The sequence below is a fragment of the Oryzias latipes genome, chromosome 4 (genome assembly GCF_002234675.1).
Source record: "Oryzias latipes chromosome 4, ASM223467v1".
NCBI lineage: Eukaryota > Metazoa > Chordata > Actinopteri > Beloniformes > Adrianichthyidae > Oryzias > Oryzias latipes.
The window spans coordinates 21,338,959-21,355,006 of NC_019862.2; the positions used below are offsets into that span (position 1 = coordinate 21,338,959).

The following is a 16,048-nucleotide window of genomic DNA, read 5'->3' on the forward strand; positions in this document are numbered from 1 at the left end:
GTTTGCTTTCAATTATTTTTTATTTTTCTTTCGATTATTTTTTTGCTTTCAAATTTTTTTTGCTTTAAAAAACTTTTTTTTTTTTGCTTTCAAAAACTTTTTTTGGATTTGCAAAACACGTTTTCGCATGCATAGTGTCAAATCTCACTTTTTACCGATCTTTGATTTTGCTGACATTAGTTTCAGTTTAGCGTGACAAAGCTGCCATCAAACAGCTGCTGATTGGTCCAGATTCTAACCAATTAAATCGCAACATTTATCTAACATGGTGTCTGCTACCGAGGCTCAGAAACCGAACCAGCTCTATTTACCCTCAATTTTGTCTCTTTGGATGAAGACATTTTCATTTTTATCATTTTAACAATATTTCATACTTTCTTTCTTTTTTAGCATTGATTAATTTTTATTATGTCAGATTTGTGAATTTATGGCGGAGGATCTCCTGAAACTGGAAAATGAACAGTAAAGTTCATCTGCTGACATTAAATCATCAGGCCCCTGTGTGATCTGTGAATCCTGCAGAGCATTTTCTTTAAGATCTGTTTGTTAAAACAAAAACAATAAAAGATTTAAAGCAGATATTATTTGATGGTGCACAAGTGTTTTGGAATAGATGAACAGAAGTAAAATAAGCAAAAGAAGGACGGCTTGCCACAGTAGACTCAATATACTTAGCAGAAGAAGCATTTTTAACTTTTGTGTTAATTTCCACAGTGGCTTATGTTTTAGAACTCGTGTTTGCCCAAAGTAAAGAAAAAAACTCATGAAAAAATAATATTTTCTCTTAATATTTCAACATTTTTGATTAAAATAAAACAATAGTTCAGATACAAATCTTAAAAAGTGTTGCTTCCTGCTGAACGGAGTCGGAGCTCGTAACACGTTGGTCACTACACTGACATAAAGAAATACAAAACTCGGTTTTATTTAAGCTGCTTTGCTCCTTCTGGGTTTTACTCTAAGAGAAACAGGCCAAAATGGTTTAAAAACGGTAGAATCTCGTTAGAACATAACCTACACAAAGTCCAAAGTCCATGTCTGCACCTGATTGGTTAGATTCTGGACCAATCCGCAGCTGTTTGATGGCAGCTTTGTCACGTCAAACTGAAACTTAACTCAGCAAAATCAAAGATAGGAAAAAAGTGGAATGACACAACGCATGCGAAAACTTTTTTGGCTGTGGCAGTTATTTCACGCTGAGTCGCACTCGGAGTAGTCAGCGAAATCAAAGATAGGAAAAGAGCAAGATTTGAAACAACGCATGCGATGTGTTTTGAAAGGAAAATACATTTTTGAAAGGCAAATATTTCATATTTTTACTTGCAACTTTGAAAGTTTTGTGTGCAACATAGTGGCAGAAATATCACTCCACAGGCAGGACCCTGGCATGGACCAAACCCCGGCCCCCCCTTGCCATCCCGGTTGCTTATAGCTTGGAGTGTATTTTACTGTACACCACAAATACACTCTTTTTTAAACAGCCTTTTTTCGTCTGCTTCTAATTTACAAATATATGAATAAAGAAAAACTTAGAAATGCAATTTTAAGCTTAATTTTCTTTATATACGTCCTCCATAATGAGAAGACATGCCACAAAACACGTAAAGAAACGGGGTTTTCATTGGAGTGGGTCCTTAAAGTAATATTTTATTTTTGGACATCATAAAATATTTTCTGAAACCAACTGCCTGCAGTTTCTACTAATTCTCCACAAGGAAGTGCAGCATTAGAACAAATGCACAGATGTTATTTCAGAACAGAACTGGTATGCCTGCATCTGATGCCAAAAAAAAAAAAAAACAAGTCAGTACAGGCTGACTGTTTAGTTTCTTCTTTTAAATAAGAACCGTACATGGTCTGCCTGTACTGAACAGGATTCATTCAGGCATGATCAGAAGAATCCGACCCAGTTCAATTTCTGTTCATAAATCCCTGTTTTTTAAAACCAGCTAACAGTTTTATAACTGTAAATAACGGCAAAAAGCTTCCTGGCTTGGAAAAGATCGCGAATAGACATTAGCTTCCAGGGTTTCACCGTCTTTCTAGACCAGGGGTGGCTAATTATTTTAACTCGCTGGCCACATTGGGTTCTAAAATTCAATAGAAGGGCCGGACCAGGAGTAGATGCGTGGAGTGAGAATGATATAACATGGAATGTAGATGAAAACATTTGGACTGAAAATGATATTCTAAAACAGAATGTTCTAGAGTTTTTAGTTTAAAATTTTTGTTCCCATTTTAGATCTCTTTTTTATTGTGAAGCCTTTGGTACTATATGAATAAAATGTCATTCATTCATGATCCTTTTAATTAAATAAATAATATTATTTATGAAATAAAACAATGACCAAATAACACACTCTATGATTGTCGAAGAGAAAAATTCAGGAAAAATATACTGAGACATAAAAAAAAAACATAAATAGTCGATCCTCCCCTGTCATAATTCTGCTGAGACTTTGAGGGCTGTAGCTCCTCACACGTCTCACAGTTTGCGCAGCTGTGCTGTGTCCTGCGCGTCTGTTTCTTATCCAGTAATAATGAAAAAAGCACATTTCTATGTCTTCTGCTGCAGCTATGCACATTTCTGCGTTACCTTTTCACCAGTACAGAGTTCCTCATTTATTGCAGGAGTTGCTTTCTAAAAGTAACCGTGATCTGTGAAATCCACGGAGTCTAATTACAGACGTCTATGTTAATAAAACTCCTCACTGCACACTATCAACACTTTTCTCAGACAGACATGAACATTTTCATCCTTTTCTCTTGTTTGAAATCTCAAACCTTCATAGAAATTAGGTCCAGGATCTTAGAATGAAAACAAAGATCTGATCGATCAAAGATTTCTGTAGATCTGAAGAGATCGAAGTTTCTATACAGGAGACACGGAGGAGATTGATTAACAAGGTCTCCAGCCAATCAGGACACAGAACAGGGTGCGCTGTTTAAAAAACCCCCAGCATAATCGCTCTAAAATAATGAGCTAAACCGGGAAAAATGAACTGCCACATAGAACGGGAAGACTGTCTTCTGTTCTATTTGACAGAGATTTTAGAGGGTTTCAGATCGGGAGACAGACTGCAGAAGGGGTTCATAAAATGTCACGTCTTGATCATGTGGCCAGATAAATAAATAAATAAATAAATCACAGTTCTCTGATATTATTCAGTGGGCCGGACCAAATACGGAGGCGGGCCGCAGTTTGCCCACCCCTGTTCTAGACCTTCTGGATCTATCTTTCCAATATAAACCTAGCAAATACCTTTAAAAAAAATCTGATTCTTATATAGAATTGTTTTCTTTTTTGTAGTTCTTTAAGGAAGTAGATGAAACCAACAGTGCTCTTCAGAAGGAACGTGAAGTGATTATCAAGAACTTCTCCTGTGACAAGGAGACCTCACTGGAGGACCTGATGGAGCTCCTCAAAGGCCTGGAGGTGTGGGATCCTCTTCCAAACCACGAGAAACACGTTTACACGTTGTACTGTGACACTTGGAATGAGGAAACCTGAGATGTCTTCACCTGTGACCCTTTCTAATCTTCAGAAGGAAAAGGAGACCATCATGGATCACAAGCGGCGGGTGCAAAACCTGGTCAGCAAGTCGAAGAGCATCGTGAGGCTTAAGGAGAGAAGCCCAGATGAGAAGAGCAACAGCATCGTTGTCAAAGCTCTGTGTGACTACAAAGAAGACGAGGTAGCTTCTGACAACATGTGTGCTACACTCCCACTGACTCACTAATGTTTTTTACTGTGATAAAGGTCAGATTTGGGCAAACTTAAATGATGGTGGGAAACATTTGAGCTCATATTTGCATCAGTAGGCATCAAGGAGTTACTGGTTGCATGAATGAACACGAACACTGTGACGTAAACAAATGTTTTTGAATTTTCCCTAAATGTACTCAAGGTTTTGTTCAATTAATCACATTTTTATTGAGCTTGTTCAGGTTCATTTATTAACATTTAATAATCAAAAGTCATTCAGAAAGCAGTGAATCCTATAAAGATCCAACCAAGCAAAGGATACAATCATTTAAAAATAATGAAATCTAGAAATTAATTCCAAAATATACGATTTGTTGAGTCTCAATATATCTTAATCACTCCAGAAAAGCTAAATGATCCTAACTGCATATTAATAATGACCCATATAATGAATGAATGCATCATATATCATAATGTGCATCATATAAATTACTTTATAGAAATTTAGACAAACAAAAACTGTGAAACTATCCGTTTTAAGACAAAAAAGAGACCAGTTAGTAACTGTAAAAACATTGAAATTGTTAAAGTTAGATTTTGGACAGAAGAGGATGCCAACCATGCTAACCTTACTTATGCCTTGATAAAAATCACTTAATTTATGTTGCCGCAAAGATAGCATCATCTTCTTTTCTTTATTTCTTTATCAGTGTATGAATCTTTTGGTTTGATATATCTATGTTTTTTATTGTCTTTTTCTTATATTTTTACTACTTGATAGGAGTGTTTTAAGTCCAGGTTTTGAATATAGAGACAGAGTCAGCCTCCAAATCTAAAACAGGAAGTTGGGGTAAAAAAAATTCTGTCTTCATTTCTTGGAACATCAAGGAGTCATTGAGACCAAGATAAAGTTCTTTATTGAAAAAATTTGGACTTATAACCAAAATGGAGAGCACCAATTACACTTATAATAAAAAGCTTACGATGAAGAATTCTATTGTGCTTTTAGCAGGGAGCCAGTTAGGAGAAGCCAACATTGTTGAGATATGATCTCTTCCACCAGTTTTGGAAAAGTTTAGCAATAAATTCAAATGCATGAACTTGGCCCTCTGAGAGAGGATTCCTTATGTTCCATCCATCCATCCATCCGTCCATCCATCCATCCATCCATCCATCCATCCATCCATCCATCCATCCATCCATCCATCCATCCATCCATCCATCTTCCTCCGCTTATCCGGGACCGGGTCGCGGGGGCAGCAGTCTAAGCAGAGATGCCCTGACTTCCCTCGCCCCAGCCACTTCCTCCAGCTCCTCTGGGGGGACCCTGAGGCGTTCCCAGTCCAGCCGAGAGAGATGTTCCCAGTATAACAAATCCATTATCCCCTCCTTGCAGAAAGTGATCCATACAGGCAACGAGGCCATCCTGAAGGACAACAGTCAGCGCAGTAAGTGGATTGTGACTGGCCCTGGAGGACTGGAGATGACGGTACCGTCTGTGTGCCTGATCATACCCCCTCCAAACCCGCTGTCCATCAACATTGCCACCAAGTAAGAAGATTTTTTTTAATGAAAGGTTTTTTCTTTCCCGTGTCGATAAAACTGGACCTCAGCTACTTTTATAATAGGGTAAAAATAATATCGTAGGAATTGGAACAGTTTTAAAATACACACTGTTTTTAAGATGAGTTATAAAAGTTGAGAAAAATAAATTCACGGTCCACATCATTAGCTCTCCACCCACATGCTTGACTATTGAGTTTCATTTTTTTCAGGAATAAGAAACCCTTACCCTTTTCTAATTGATTTTTTAGTTTTATTTTCATAATGCTAGAAATGTAGGCACAACTGAATTTAAATTTAAATAAAACATTTAAGGCATTATCTTTTTTGTCATGATTTAAAATATGTATTTTTCTCCCAACTGTAAATTTAAAAAATAAAAGCTTTCTGTTGTTTTAATTTGATCCCTGTCTTTTTCAAAGGGTTGAGCAATGCTTTGACGCCATCATGTCTGTCTGGAATCAGTTGTACATCAACATGAAGAGTCTCATCGCCTGGCAATACTGTCTGCTGGATATTAAATACATCAACTCTCTCACCATCGCCATGGTAACACAAAGCAGCATCTCTGTGGTTGATCATCCAAGGTTTTACATGTTAATCAAAGTTGTCACTTTAGAAAACTCCTGATGAAAGCTGAGATGATTTAGGTTCAGCTTTAAAGCTACAATTAACTTGTTTATAATAGTTGACAGACTGACTTTTATCAATTTTGGGACTTGATGTACAAAGAACCTGGATAAAGACTACAGTTAGTGTAGTTGTTTCAAGCTGTGAATCTGTAAATTTGAAAGAACAGAGAAACAATGTGTCTTTATGTTAAAAACAATTAAAAATTAAAAAATTAACAAGACAAAAAACGTCATAGTTTTAGGTTTAGGGGGCTGTCATCTTATCCAAAAGGCTTTGTCAATTCTGAAATAGCTGGTAAAAGAGCTGGTAGATACAGTAGATACAGATGGTAGATACTGGTAGATACAGATGCGCTCATGGGGGAGGAGACAGACCTGAAACTGCATAGCATTGTCAACTTAGTCTACATGGTTTCGGGTCGTTAAGAGTCCTTTGTCCTCAGCTGGGGGTTGGGGAGCCAGTGACTCCCTCCCCAAACTGGTCATCTATTTCAGCTGTTCGGTTTGTTTGGGTTTCAGAACACTGCCGTAGATGACAAAACCTTTTGGATAAGAGGTGAAACGTCTTCTAACTTAAAAAACTAAGTCCAGATGACAGCCCCTAAACCTTCTACTATGATGGAATCAACCTGGATGAATGAGAGTCTTCATAGACATAAGAGAAAAAAACAAACTCTGACCATCAAATATAGAAACAATACAAGATGTAACATCCAGGTGGTAAAATACAATAAAAAAAAATTAATGATGTAGTAGTAAGAGGAACTAGGTGAGATTAATTAACAGGAAGTTTTAGGAATCACAAATAAAAGGGAATTCTTTAAAACAAAACATACATTTAAAAAAATAAACACAACTGAGAGCTAAAGTAAGTACGAAGACAATACCAACTGGGAACTTTACAAATGAAACAGCAAAAAATATCAAGGTTAACATTAAGGTGTGTTAAATATTTTTTACGTTCCAATTTTTTTACATTTTAGTTTTATTTTGTCTTATCGTCCTTTTCCAGCTTTCTGCGATGCGCCCAGATGAGACCAGGCAGATCATCACGAACATGGAGGCTCATTTTGAGGAGTTCAAAAGAACCAGCCGCAACTCCAAGGTGTTTAAGGAGGAGGACAGAAAGAGCATTGAGAACCAGGTGAACGGAGCCCAAGGCCACTTTGAGAAGCTGGTGGAAGAGCTGCCGGTTTACGGTCAGTAACAGTGAACACACACACAAACACACACATCTCTCCTATTCATTGTCATTAGAAGTTCGGCTGCAGCATTTTCAACTATTTAGGATGATCCTTGTTTTAATTCCAGGTAAAAGTTGAAAAAGGAAGGTTCTGGTTGCTGACTCCCTGGTTTGTCACAGTGAGATTAAACAAATCATAGATGCCACAGAGGGAGATTATAATCATATTCTTGTAAACTTGTATTTTGTTTTACATCTTTGTGTGCAGTGTTGTAAAAAATATTACAGTTTTCAAAGCAGTTGAAAACTATAATATGATGTTGAAATTTAAATTGTAAAAAAATAACAAAAAAAGTTGTAAAAAAAGTTCAAGAAAAAATTAGAAGGAATTTGAGTTTTTATTTGCTTTGTTAAAACCTACATTTTCAGCATTTTCCTTGTCTAAACTAAATGTACATGCAAAAGAACATTATATTGTTAGAAAGACAGAATTACGAAATTTAAATTTAAATTTTAGGAGCATTTTTAGTACAGTGTTTTTTGCACTACAGAGGCCACAGGATTATAAAACCTACACTGAAACATACAATGAATAGTATGTTTTCGAACATACACTGTATGTTATATATACGGGGCTAAGGGTAGGGATGCCAAATTTAGTTTAGTCTGTTTAGTTTAGTTTAGCAATCAGCTATTGAATTTCATAACTGATTTTCTGTTTGTCCAATTAGTCAAGCCCGTTGAGTTAACTGTGTTGTAATATTGGGATATATAAAAGAAACCTAATTGAATTGAACGTGTAAAAAAAAAGCTAAGATTGCTAACACGTAGGTTACTGTGACCATGCTAACTCCCGAACAGGTTTGTAACACGAAAAAAAAAGCACAGTCAGACACAGCTACACATTAGCTTCATTAGCATATTCACCAATTCACCAGACCAAACATGCTGATAGAGTACCTCTATCGTCGCGTACCTCTCTAAATCTATTCGACATCTCTAAGAACAACCAAACTGTTGTTTCTGAAAAATACATGAAGGGTTTAAAGTGAGCTTTGTGGTAGTATTATTTTATCAGACATTAATCAACTTTCTTTTTCCTTTCACAGTTGCCAATCAGGAAACGGTGCCGCAAGTTATCAAGCAACAGCAGCTACAGCAGCCTCAGCAGCCTCAGCAGCTACAGCAGCTACAGCAGCCTCAGCAGCTACAGCAGCTACAGCAGCCCCAGCAGCTACAGCAGCCTCAGCAGGTGATATATGTACAGCAGCCTCAACAGCTACAGCAGCCCCAGCAGCTACAGCTACGGCAGCCCCAGCAGCTACAGCAGCTACAGCTACAGCAGCCCCAGCAGCTACAGCAGCCTCAGCAGATGATGTATGTACAGCAGCCAGCAATGCAGCAGAGACAAGTATTTCTAAATCCTCAACAGCAGCAGGTGATTCAGCAGCAACAATTGCTGCAACAGCAGCAAATAATCGAGCAGCAGCGGCTGCAACAGCAACAAGCAATCGAGCAGCAGCGGCTGCAACAGCAACAAGCAATCGCGCAGCAGCAGCGGCTGCAACAGCAACAAGCAATCGCGCAGCAGCAGCAGCTGCAACAACAGCAAATAATCAAGCAGCAACAAGAAGCTGCGGCGCAAGAAGATTCCAAGAAGTTGGAGGAAGAAAGAAAGCCAGCAGAGGTCAGGAAACAGGTGGAGAAGAAGGTGGAAGTGAAAAGGGAGGTGGCGGGCAAAGATTCTGGGATCAAGAAAGAACCAAACAAATGGACCAAATTAACAAGAAGGGTGCTGCTGTCCTCCTCCTCCTCCTCTTCGGCTTCCTTCTCATCTCAGATGTTGACAGAACTGCACACGCTCAGGCTAAGGGTGGAGACTGCCGAGGGCATGCTGAGTCAGCACATTCACATCTGCGTTGGAGATGATGGAGTACAAGACTGTAGCTTGAGGATCACGGAGTTACAGGTAAAGCAATAACAAACACAGGGAAGCTGGCTAATGATATTTACATTTCAAAGATCTGCATTTTCAAAGCAACAACTATTTGCGGATATTTTTCTTTCAGATGGTGCAATGTGACATAGACCTACTGCGTGACGAGTACACACGTTTGAGGGAACGTATCATGAAAGACGTAGAAGACATGAACGATTCCGAGACAGCCCAGTACCTCCACAGCGAGTTTGTAGGGATTAACCAGAGGCTTGGCAGTTTGGAAAGCAGCACCTCAGCTTACATACAGCGGTATGCAAAAAATAAATAAATGAAAGTCAAGACTTTATTTGAGGTTATTGAAGGCATTTAGTTCTTCTGTGGAATGTCAATTTGTTAAGATGTGATACAAATAAGGCATCAGGGTAAAAACAACAAGAGTTGGAAGAAACATTAAAAAAACATTGTAAAAAATTTGGGAGTCTAGTTTTGATCCATGTGGAACACCTTAAGCAATGTTTCATGGGGGAACAAACTCATCATTTATTTAGAACAAAAGCTGACCATTTCTGCTGCAGCTATCACCAGAAATGCCGTAATTCTCGGTTTAAAACCAAACCGTATACCCATTAAACAAAATTGTGGGGAAAGTGAATCATTGTGTTTTTAACGTTGATGGTGTCAAGCATGTAAGAAGGATTTATTATTGTATGACTTTATTACATAACACTAGGCTTAGTATAAGCCAACTGAAAAGTTTTCTGTCATTCTTACAGGCTTTATTATAAAATTCCAAAAAGTATTTTTCTGAATTTTTTGTTTTTTGTTGTTGTTTTGTAATACACAAATAATTAATCAAACCAAAACTTAACAGTGAGCCCTAAAATTGAGGTTTGAAATGAATTGTGGGGATGTGAATTAATGCATCCCTAGCTGTCACTTCTCATTCTATGAAATAAAGAATTCTAAAATGCTGATAGAAAAATAGGTTAGACCCATGGCTGAAGCATTTACACAAAGAATGATGCTGCCTTAAAATTATGTATTTTAATAAACCACTCTAGTCGTGTTGGCCACCGTTCGAAAGTTTCTCCTCCAGATGAAAAGGAGGTAGCCTCATCATGTTTTTGTCTTGAAACAGTTATTGCTAACACTTTTTAAACCATACATGATGCATTCAGAAGACAGGAGCATATTTTCATTTTCATTCATAAAATATTTCTTTGCTCAAAACTTCAGACTTTTAACAACGGAACAGTGAGTTATTATTATCAGCGGTTCCTGATAGGTGAAATGTTTTTTTTCAAGTCAAACACCTCCCAACTCGCTCAAGTCAGGTTTATTTGCAACTTTTGTCTTTGTCAGGCTGCGGGCTCTAAGGGACATGCTGGAGAGTGTGGCACGAGCTGAGGACCTAGTGAAAGTTCATGAAGCAAGACTGACAGAAAAGGAGACCACCTCTCTGACTCCAAGTGAAGTTGAGGAATACATATCAACCCTGAAGGTATTCTGGATACATTTAGATTTTTGTTGTTTTATATACCCAAACGATAATTTTAAGAATGAATACATTCAGAACTCTTTTTCAATTTGTTCTTGTAGCACATTAAAGCAGAGCTGGATCAGAAAAGAGACATTCTGACCTCCATGGAAGCAGAGCTGACAAAGGCGACCCACTGGAACAGCCAGGTGGGCAGTTCTTCCCACAGGTGTGACATGATGCTGACGAAATACACAGAGCACGCTGGGCTGCTGTCTGACCGCTGGAGACGGATCGAGGCTCAGATTTCTACCAGGTTTGTCTCAACATGAACCTTTATTCAGTAGAGGATTTAACTGTCACTTTCCTGTTGTCAACTGGGTTTATTTTGTTTTGAATTGTCCAGACTGCAGGACCTGCAGCTGTATCTGCCTCACTTGAATCACTACAAGCAAACTAGCGCCCCCCTGATCGAGTGGATTGATGGCACACGGAAGAAACAGGACGCTATGCAGGGCACCAAGATAGACAACGTTCAAGAACTCAAAGAGCACATCAGCAACCAAAAGGTCCTCTGCTTGCCATTTAATTGTTGTTTTTTAAGATGTACAAGGGTTTACATTCATGTTTCTGTGTCTGCTGATCTGTCAAGGCTCTGAACACCGAAATCAAAGCAAAGAAGGAAACAGTAGAAAGTGTGCTGAAGGACAACGAGACTTGTGTCCACGCCATTAAGGTATGTAGCCTTGAAATGTTTTAAAAATCATTAATTTTTTTGTTTCCTACTTTCACAACTGTGCTTTTTTGCAGGATTATGAGGCAGACCTGGCCTCTTATGCCTCTGGTTTAGAAACTTTGCTCAAAATCCCTTTCAAAAGGACAATGCTCAGGTCCCCCTCAATGGACCTCAACCAGGAGGTAACGCTTGGTCACTGGTCAATTCTGATCTTTTTCTTAATTTACAGAAACATTCTAATTCTTGAGATCAAACCTGCTTTGTGTTCTAGTATTCACACATTCAGACCCGTTACATGGAGCTGCTGGCTTTGTCTGGGAACTACCACAAATTCCTTGGAGAGTTGCTCAAAAGCATGGAGGAGCTTAAGGTACTGATTCCTTTTATAGTCTTATTTTTATTTCCATGTTACGTATGTTGTAAAGACGAGTGAGTGAATGGCTCATGATTATATGAAATATATGATCCTGTGTTTGTTGAAGTGACCCTGACGCTAAAAAAAAAACCTTGGATGGTGACATGCAGCTGGGAAAACATGGATTTGTCTGTCATAGATTCTGAAAGTTTTTCCACTTTAAACATTTAAAGAGGTCGGTAATGTTCAGCATAGATGACGTTTAACTGAGAGACGGAATGTAAAAACGAATACAGTATAGTTTCTTAAATAGTTAATTTGTAAAATGGTGCAGAAAAAATGTATACACAGTGGGCCAAAAAAATATTTCGTCTGCCACCAATTGTGCAAGTTCTCCTACTTAAAAAGATGACAGAGGCCTGTAATTTTTATCATAGGTGAGAGACTAAATGAGAAAAGAAATCCAGAAAATCATATTGTCGGATTTTTAAAGAATTTATTTGTAAATTATGGTGGAAAATAAGTTTTTGGTCAATAACAAAAGTTCAACTCAATACTTTGAGATAAACTCTTTGTTTGCAATGACAGCAGTCAAAGATTTTCTGTAAGTCTTTACAGTGTTTGTTTTTTTTTTACTAACTATTGCTGGTATTTTGGCCCATTCCTCCATGCATATCTCCTTTAGAGCAGTGATGTTATGGGGCTGTTGCTGGGCAACACAGACGTTCAACTCCCTCCAAAGATTTTCTATGGGGTTTAAATCTGGAGACTGGCAAGGCCACTTCAGGACCTTAAAATCCTTTTTGTGAAGCCACTTCTTCATTACCTGGGTAGTGGGTAGTATTTGGGATTGTTGTCATGCTGAAAGACGCAGCCATGTTTTCATTCTTCAATGCTGATGGAAAGATATTTTCCCTCAAAATCTGGCGATTCATGGCACCATTCATTCTTTCCTTTGCACGGATCAGCCATCTTGGTCCCTTTGCTGAAAAACAGCCTCAAAGCATGATGTTTCCACCCCTATGCTTTACAGTAGATATGGTGTTCTTTGGATTCAACTCAACTTTCTTTCTCCTCCAAACACGGGGTGAGATCTTGTGAGGAGCCCCTGATGGAGGGAGATTATTAGTGGTCTTGTATGTCTTCCATTTCCTAAAAAATGGTCCCACAGTTGATATCTTTACACCTAGCTGCGTACCTATTGCATATTCATTCTTCCCAGCCTGGTGCAGGTGAACAATTTTGCTGCTCTTTGGTCGTGGCCATAGTGGAGTTTGGAGTGGGACTGTTTGAAGTTGTGGATAGCAAGTTCAAACAGGTGCCATTCATTCAGGTAACAAGTGGAGGGCAGAGGATGCCCTTACAGAAGAACTTACAGGTCTGTCAGAGAGAAATCTTGCTCTTTTGTAGGTTTCCAAATACTTATTTGGTATACCTATGATGAAAATTACAGGCTTCTCTCATCTTTTTTAGTGGGGGCATTTGCAAATTTGGTAACTGACTAAATACTTTTTTGCCCCACTGTACAGTATATCCCACAAAAAAGCAATAATTCTGTCCCTTTTGGACCTGTTACTACTTCTTTAAGAGGTTCTATCCTCCTGTATCAGTGGCACCTGTTTGAAATGGTTATGTGTATAAAAGACACCTGACCACACCCTTAAATGGTCAGACCGCAACATCTCCACCATGACCACGACCAAAAGACACCAAGGACTAGATTGTATACCTTAAGACTTGGATGAACATATCTACAATAAGCTGTGAAAGTCTATCTAAAATGAACATTACAGACCAAATTCACATGTTTTGGAGGTACAACTTGAAGAATTAGTGACTGACAAATACTTTTTTGCTCCACTGTATCTAAAAATAATTTGAACTGTTTTTAAACAGAAACATTTACACCATAACAATAAACATCACCAATGTGATGGAAAAGCATAAAAAAGAAAAGAAAATATAACCAAGACGACAACATAGTTTATGTTGTTTTTTATTCGTTACACACAGAAGTTGAATTGAGTTGAGATGAGTGTGGTTCTAACTTTTTTTTTAGATCACCATGTTTCTGCAGAAATGTATTTTGTTGTCGTGTTTCACTTTGACTATCCAAACTCTCGGGTGCACATATTTATTTGCGTTTCCCTAATCACTTAGTGTTTTAACATCCTTATTTATCTATAAAAAATGTGTTAAAATAAAGTAAAAAGATGTAAATATCATAGACAGAAAAGTTGTGTTTAGGGGAAAAAAAGTATTGTTTCCTTCACAATTTTTTTTTTATTCAGCCTTTTTATCAAAATTAATAAAAAGCCCATTTAATACAGCAATTAATTTACATGAACATAAATTGTATTACAAGGTTTTTCTAATTTTTCCAATTGCATTTAAAAGAGGAATTAATAAAAAAATATAATGTTATTGTTGTTATTATATAATTTAATTTTACAAATATGGCTGTCTCTGATTGAATTAGAATATTTTTGAAGGTTGCTTAAAAGTGGCCATTTTCTTCATTTCCAGATTCGAAATACCCGCATCGACATGATGGAGGAGGAGCTTCGGCAGCTAAGGGAAGGCCTCAATGACAGCAACTCCAAGAACAAGTCGCTGGAGGAAGCGATTGGTCAATACCAGCTGCAGCTTTCCCAGTCGCAGAGTCAGTTGCTGTCCCTGGAAGAAGTGGAGCGCACCACGGCACTGAAGTGTAGTACCACCAAGGAGAACCTAGATTCCACCCAGAGCCTGCTAGCAGAACTCAAGGAAGAGGTAGAACGTCTTAAGTACCTGCTGGGTGAAGAGAGGAGGAAGTCAAAGTTGGCAGAAGAGCGCTACAGTCAGCAGAAAGAGGAGTACGATTCTGTCCTGAAGAAGAGGCAGAACGAGCTGGAGACGGTCAGCTGGTCTAAGATGGAGTTGGAGAAATCTGTAGCCAATAAGGAGCATGAGATTGAGCAGCTGCGGCGGCGGCTGGCTGAGAATGAAGCAATGGTCAAGGATCTACAGATGGAGATAGTAAAGGTAAGGAGCATATTCATTATGGAGATCAGTAGCTTAAAACTCAGCTACGAATCTCAGATCCAGATTAGTCGCACAGATGTCCAAAGGCTGGCAGCCCAGAGGGACGAGGACACTGCTGAGCTCCAGCTGCAGTGTGATAGGGTGGAGGCAGAGAGGAGAAATCTAGAAGAGGAAGTTATGAGGCTCAGGATGTCCATCAGTCACGCGGAGGAGCAAAGGAAGATGGCGGAGGAAGAGGCTCACAGTCGACAGGCTATGCTTATAGAGGAAGGGTGTAGGAGTAGAGAAATGGAAAGCCAAGTGGAGTTGCTGATGAGGCAGAGGGATGATGAAAACAGTCAGTACAGAGAGGAGCTGGCTGAGCTCATGAGAAACCTGCAGGAGAAGAGTGACCAACTGGTTTATGTGACACATAGTCTGGAGGAAGAGATGCGAAGGAGGAAGATCACAGAGGAGGGCCAGGCAGTGCTTGAGCAGTCTCTTGCTCAGCTGCAAACAAAGCTAACGGCATCCTCAACGGCTACAACCCAGCTGACGGAGTGCAAGGAGGAGCTTCAGCATATTCGTTTGGAGTGTGAAAGAGAGAGCAAAGAAAGATGCAGATTGGTCCAAAACGTGAACCGGCTACAAGGGCGCATCAAGGACCTGCAGGTTGTGAGAGATGAGCTGGAGGTCCAGGTGGAGAGTCTGAGGACATCTCACCAGGAGGAGGTAAACAGAAGAAGACAGGTGGAGGCAGAGCTGGAAAAGATGACTGAGGCAGTGACAGAGTACACCAACACCATTACAAACCTGCGTCAGAGCCAAGAACAAGCCAGCACATTGCAAACTAGAAGTCAACAGGAGTGTCTTAGGCTGCAAGAAGAGCAAGATTTAACCATGAGACTAAAGCAGACCTCAGCCAATCAGATCAATCAACTAAACAACGAGCTGAAGGCCCTGAAGCAACAACTCCTGCAGGAGGAGGTCCGAGTCAAAGAGGCCAGCCTCAGAAATAAGAATCTTTGCAAAATCATCGAGGAAAAGAGTAAGGCACTCGCTGAGAACTCTGCTGAGCTTCAGAGGTTGAAGGATTTGACAGAAACCCAGACTCAAGAAAGGCTGATGCTGGAGGAGGAGCTGAAGGCCACACAATGCAACAAAGAGGAGCTCATGAAATCCAATAGGGACGAGCTCTCCACACAAATCACTGCCCTTGAGCTGAGGCTAAAAGCCACCGAGCGCAGCAACTTAGACTCCTCCGACCTGATTTCAGGGCTTTCTTTGGAGAGGGACAAATTCAAGCTGGAGGCTGAAACGTTACAAAAACAGGTCACAGAGGTACATGACAAATCTGCCTCTTAGTCCTGGACTAGTTTTTTTCCTTTCACTTAAGTTACCACTGTAGCTGAGCCTTTGGTTGCATGCTCACACACCCTTTAGTAGTAGATCCC

General features: G+C 39.3%; 1 protein-coding gene across 2 annotated transcripts in view; it reads left to right on the top strand.

Annotated features, from left to right (window-relative positions):
- Window positions 1-16,048, top strand: part of LOC101165224 (epiplakin) — a 46,528-nt gene that overhangs the window by 14,996 nt on the left and 15,484 nt on the right. Inside the window, exons 10-23 of one of the 2 annotated variants that reach the window (XM_020702546.2) lie at window positions 3,311-3,436; window positions 3,546-3,695; window positions 5,103-5,257; window positions 5,692-5,818; window positions 6,914-7,100; window positions 8,194-9,053; window positions 9,154-9,332; window positions 10,386-10,524; window positions 10,623-10,816; window positions 10,907-11,069; window positions 11,153-11,236; window positions 11,311-11,418; window positions 11,508-11,606; window positions 14,118-14,615. In XM_020702546.2, coding sequence (XP_020558205.2) covers window positions 3,311-3,436; window positions 3,546-3,695; window positions 5,103-5,257; window positions 5,692-5,818; window positions 6,914-7,100; window positions 8,194-9,053; window positions 9,154-9,332; window positions 10,386-10,524; window positions 10,623-10,816; window positions 10,907-11,069; window positions 11,153-11,236; window positions 11,311-11,418; window positions 11,508-11,606; window positions 14,118-14,615 — 3,069 coding nt within the window. The other variant, XM_023954390.1, reaches the window with a different exon arrangement.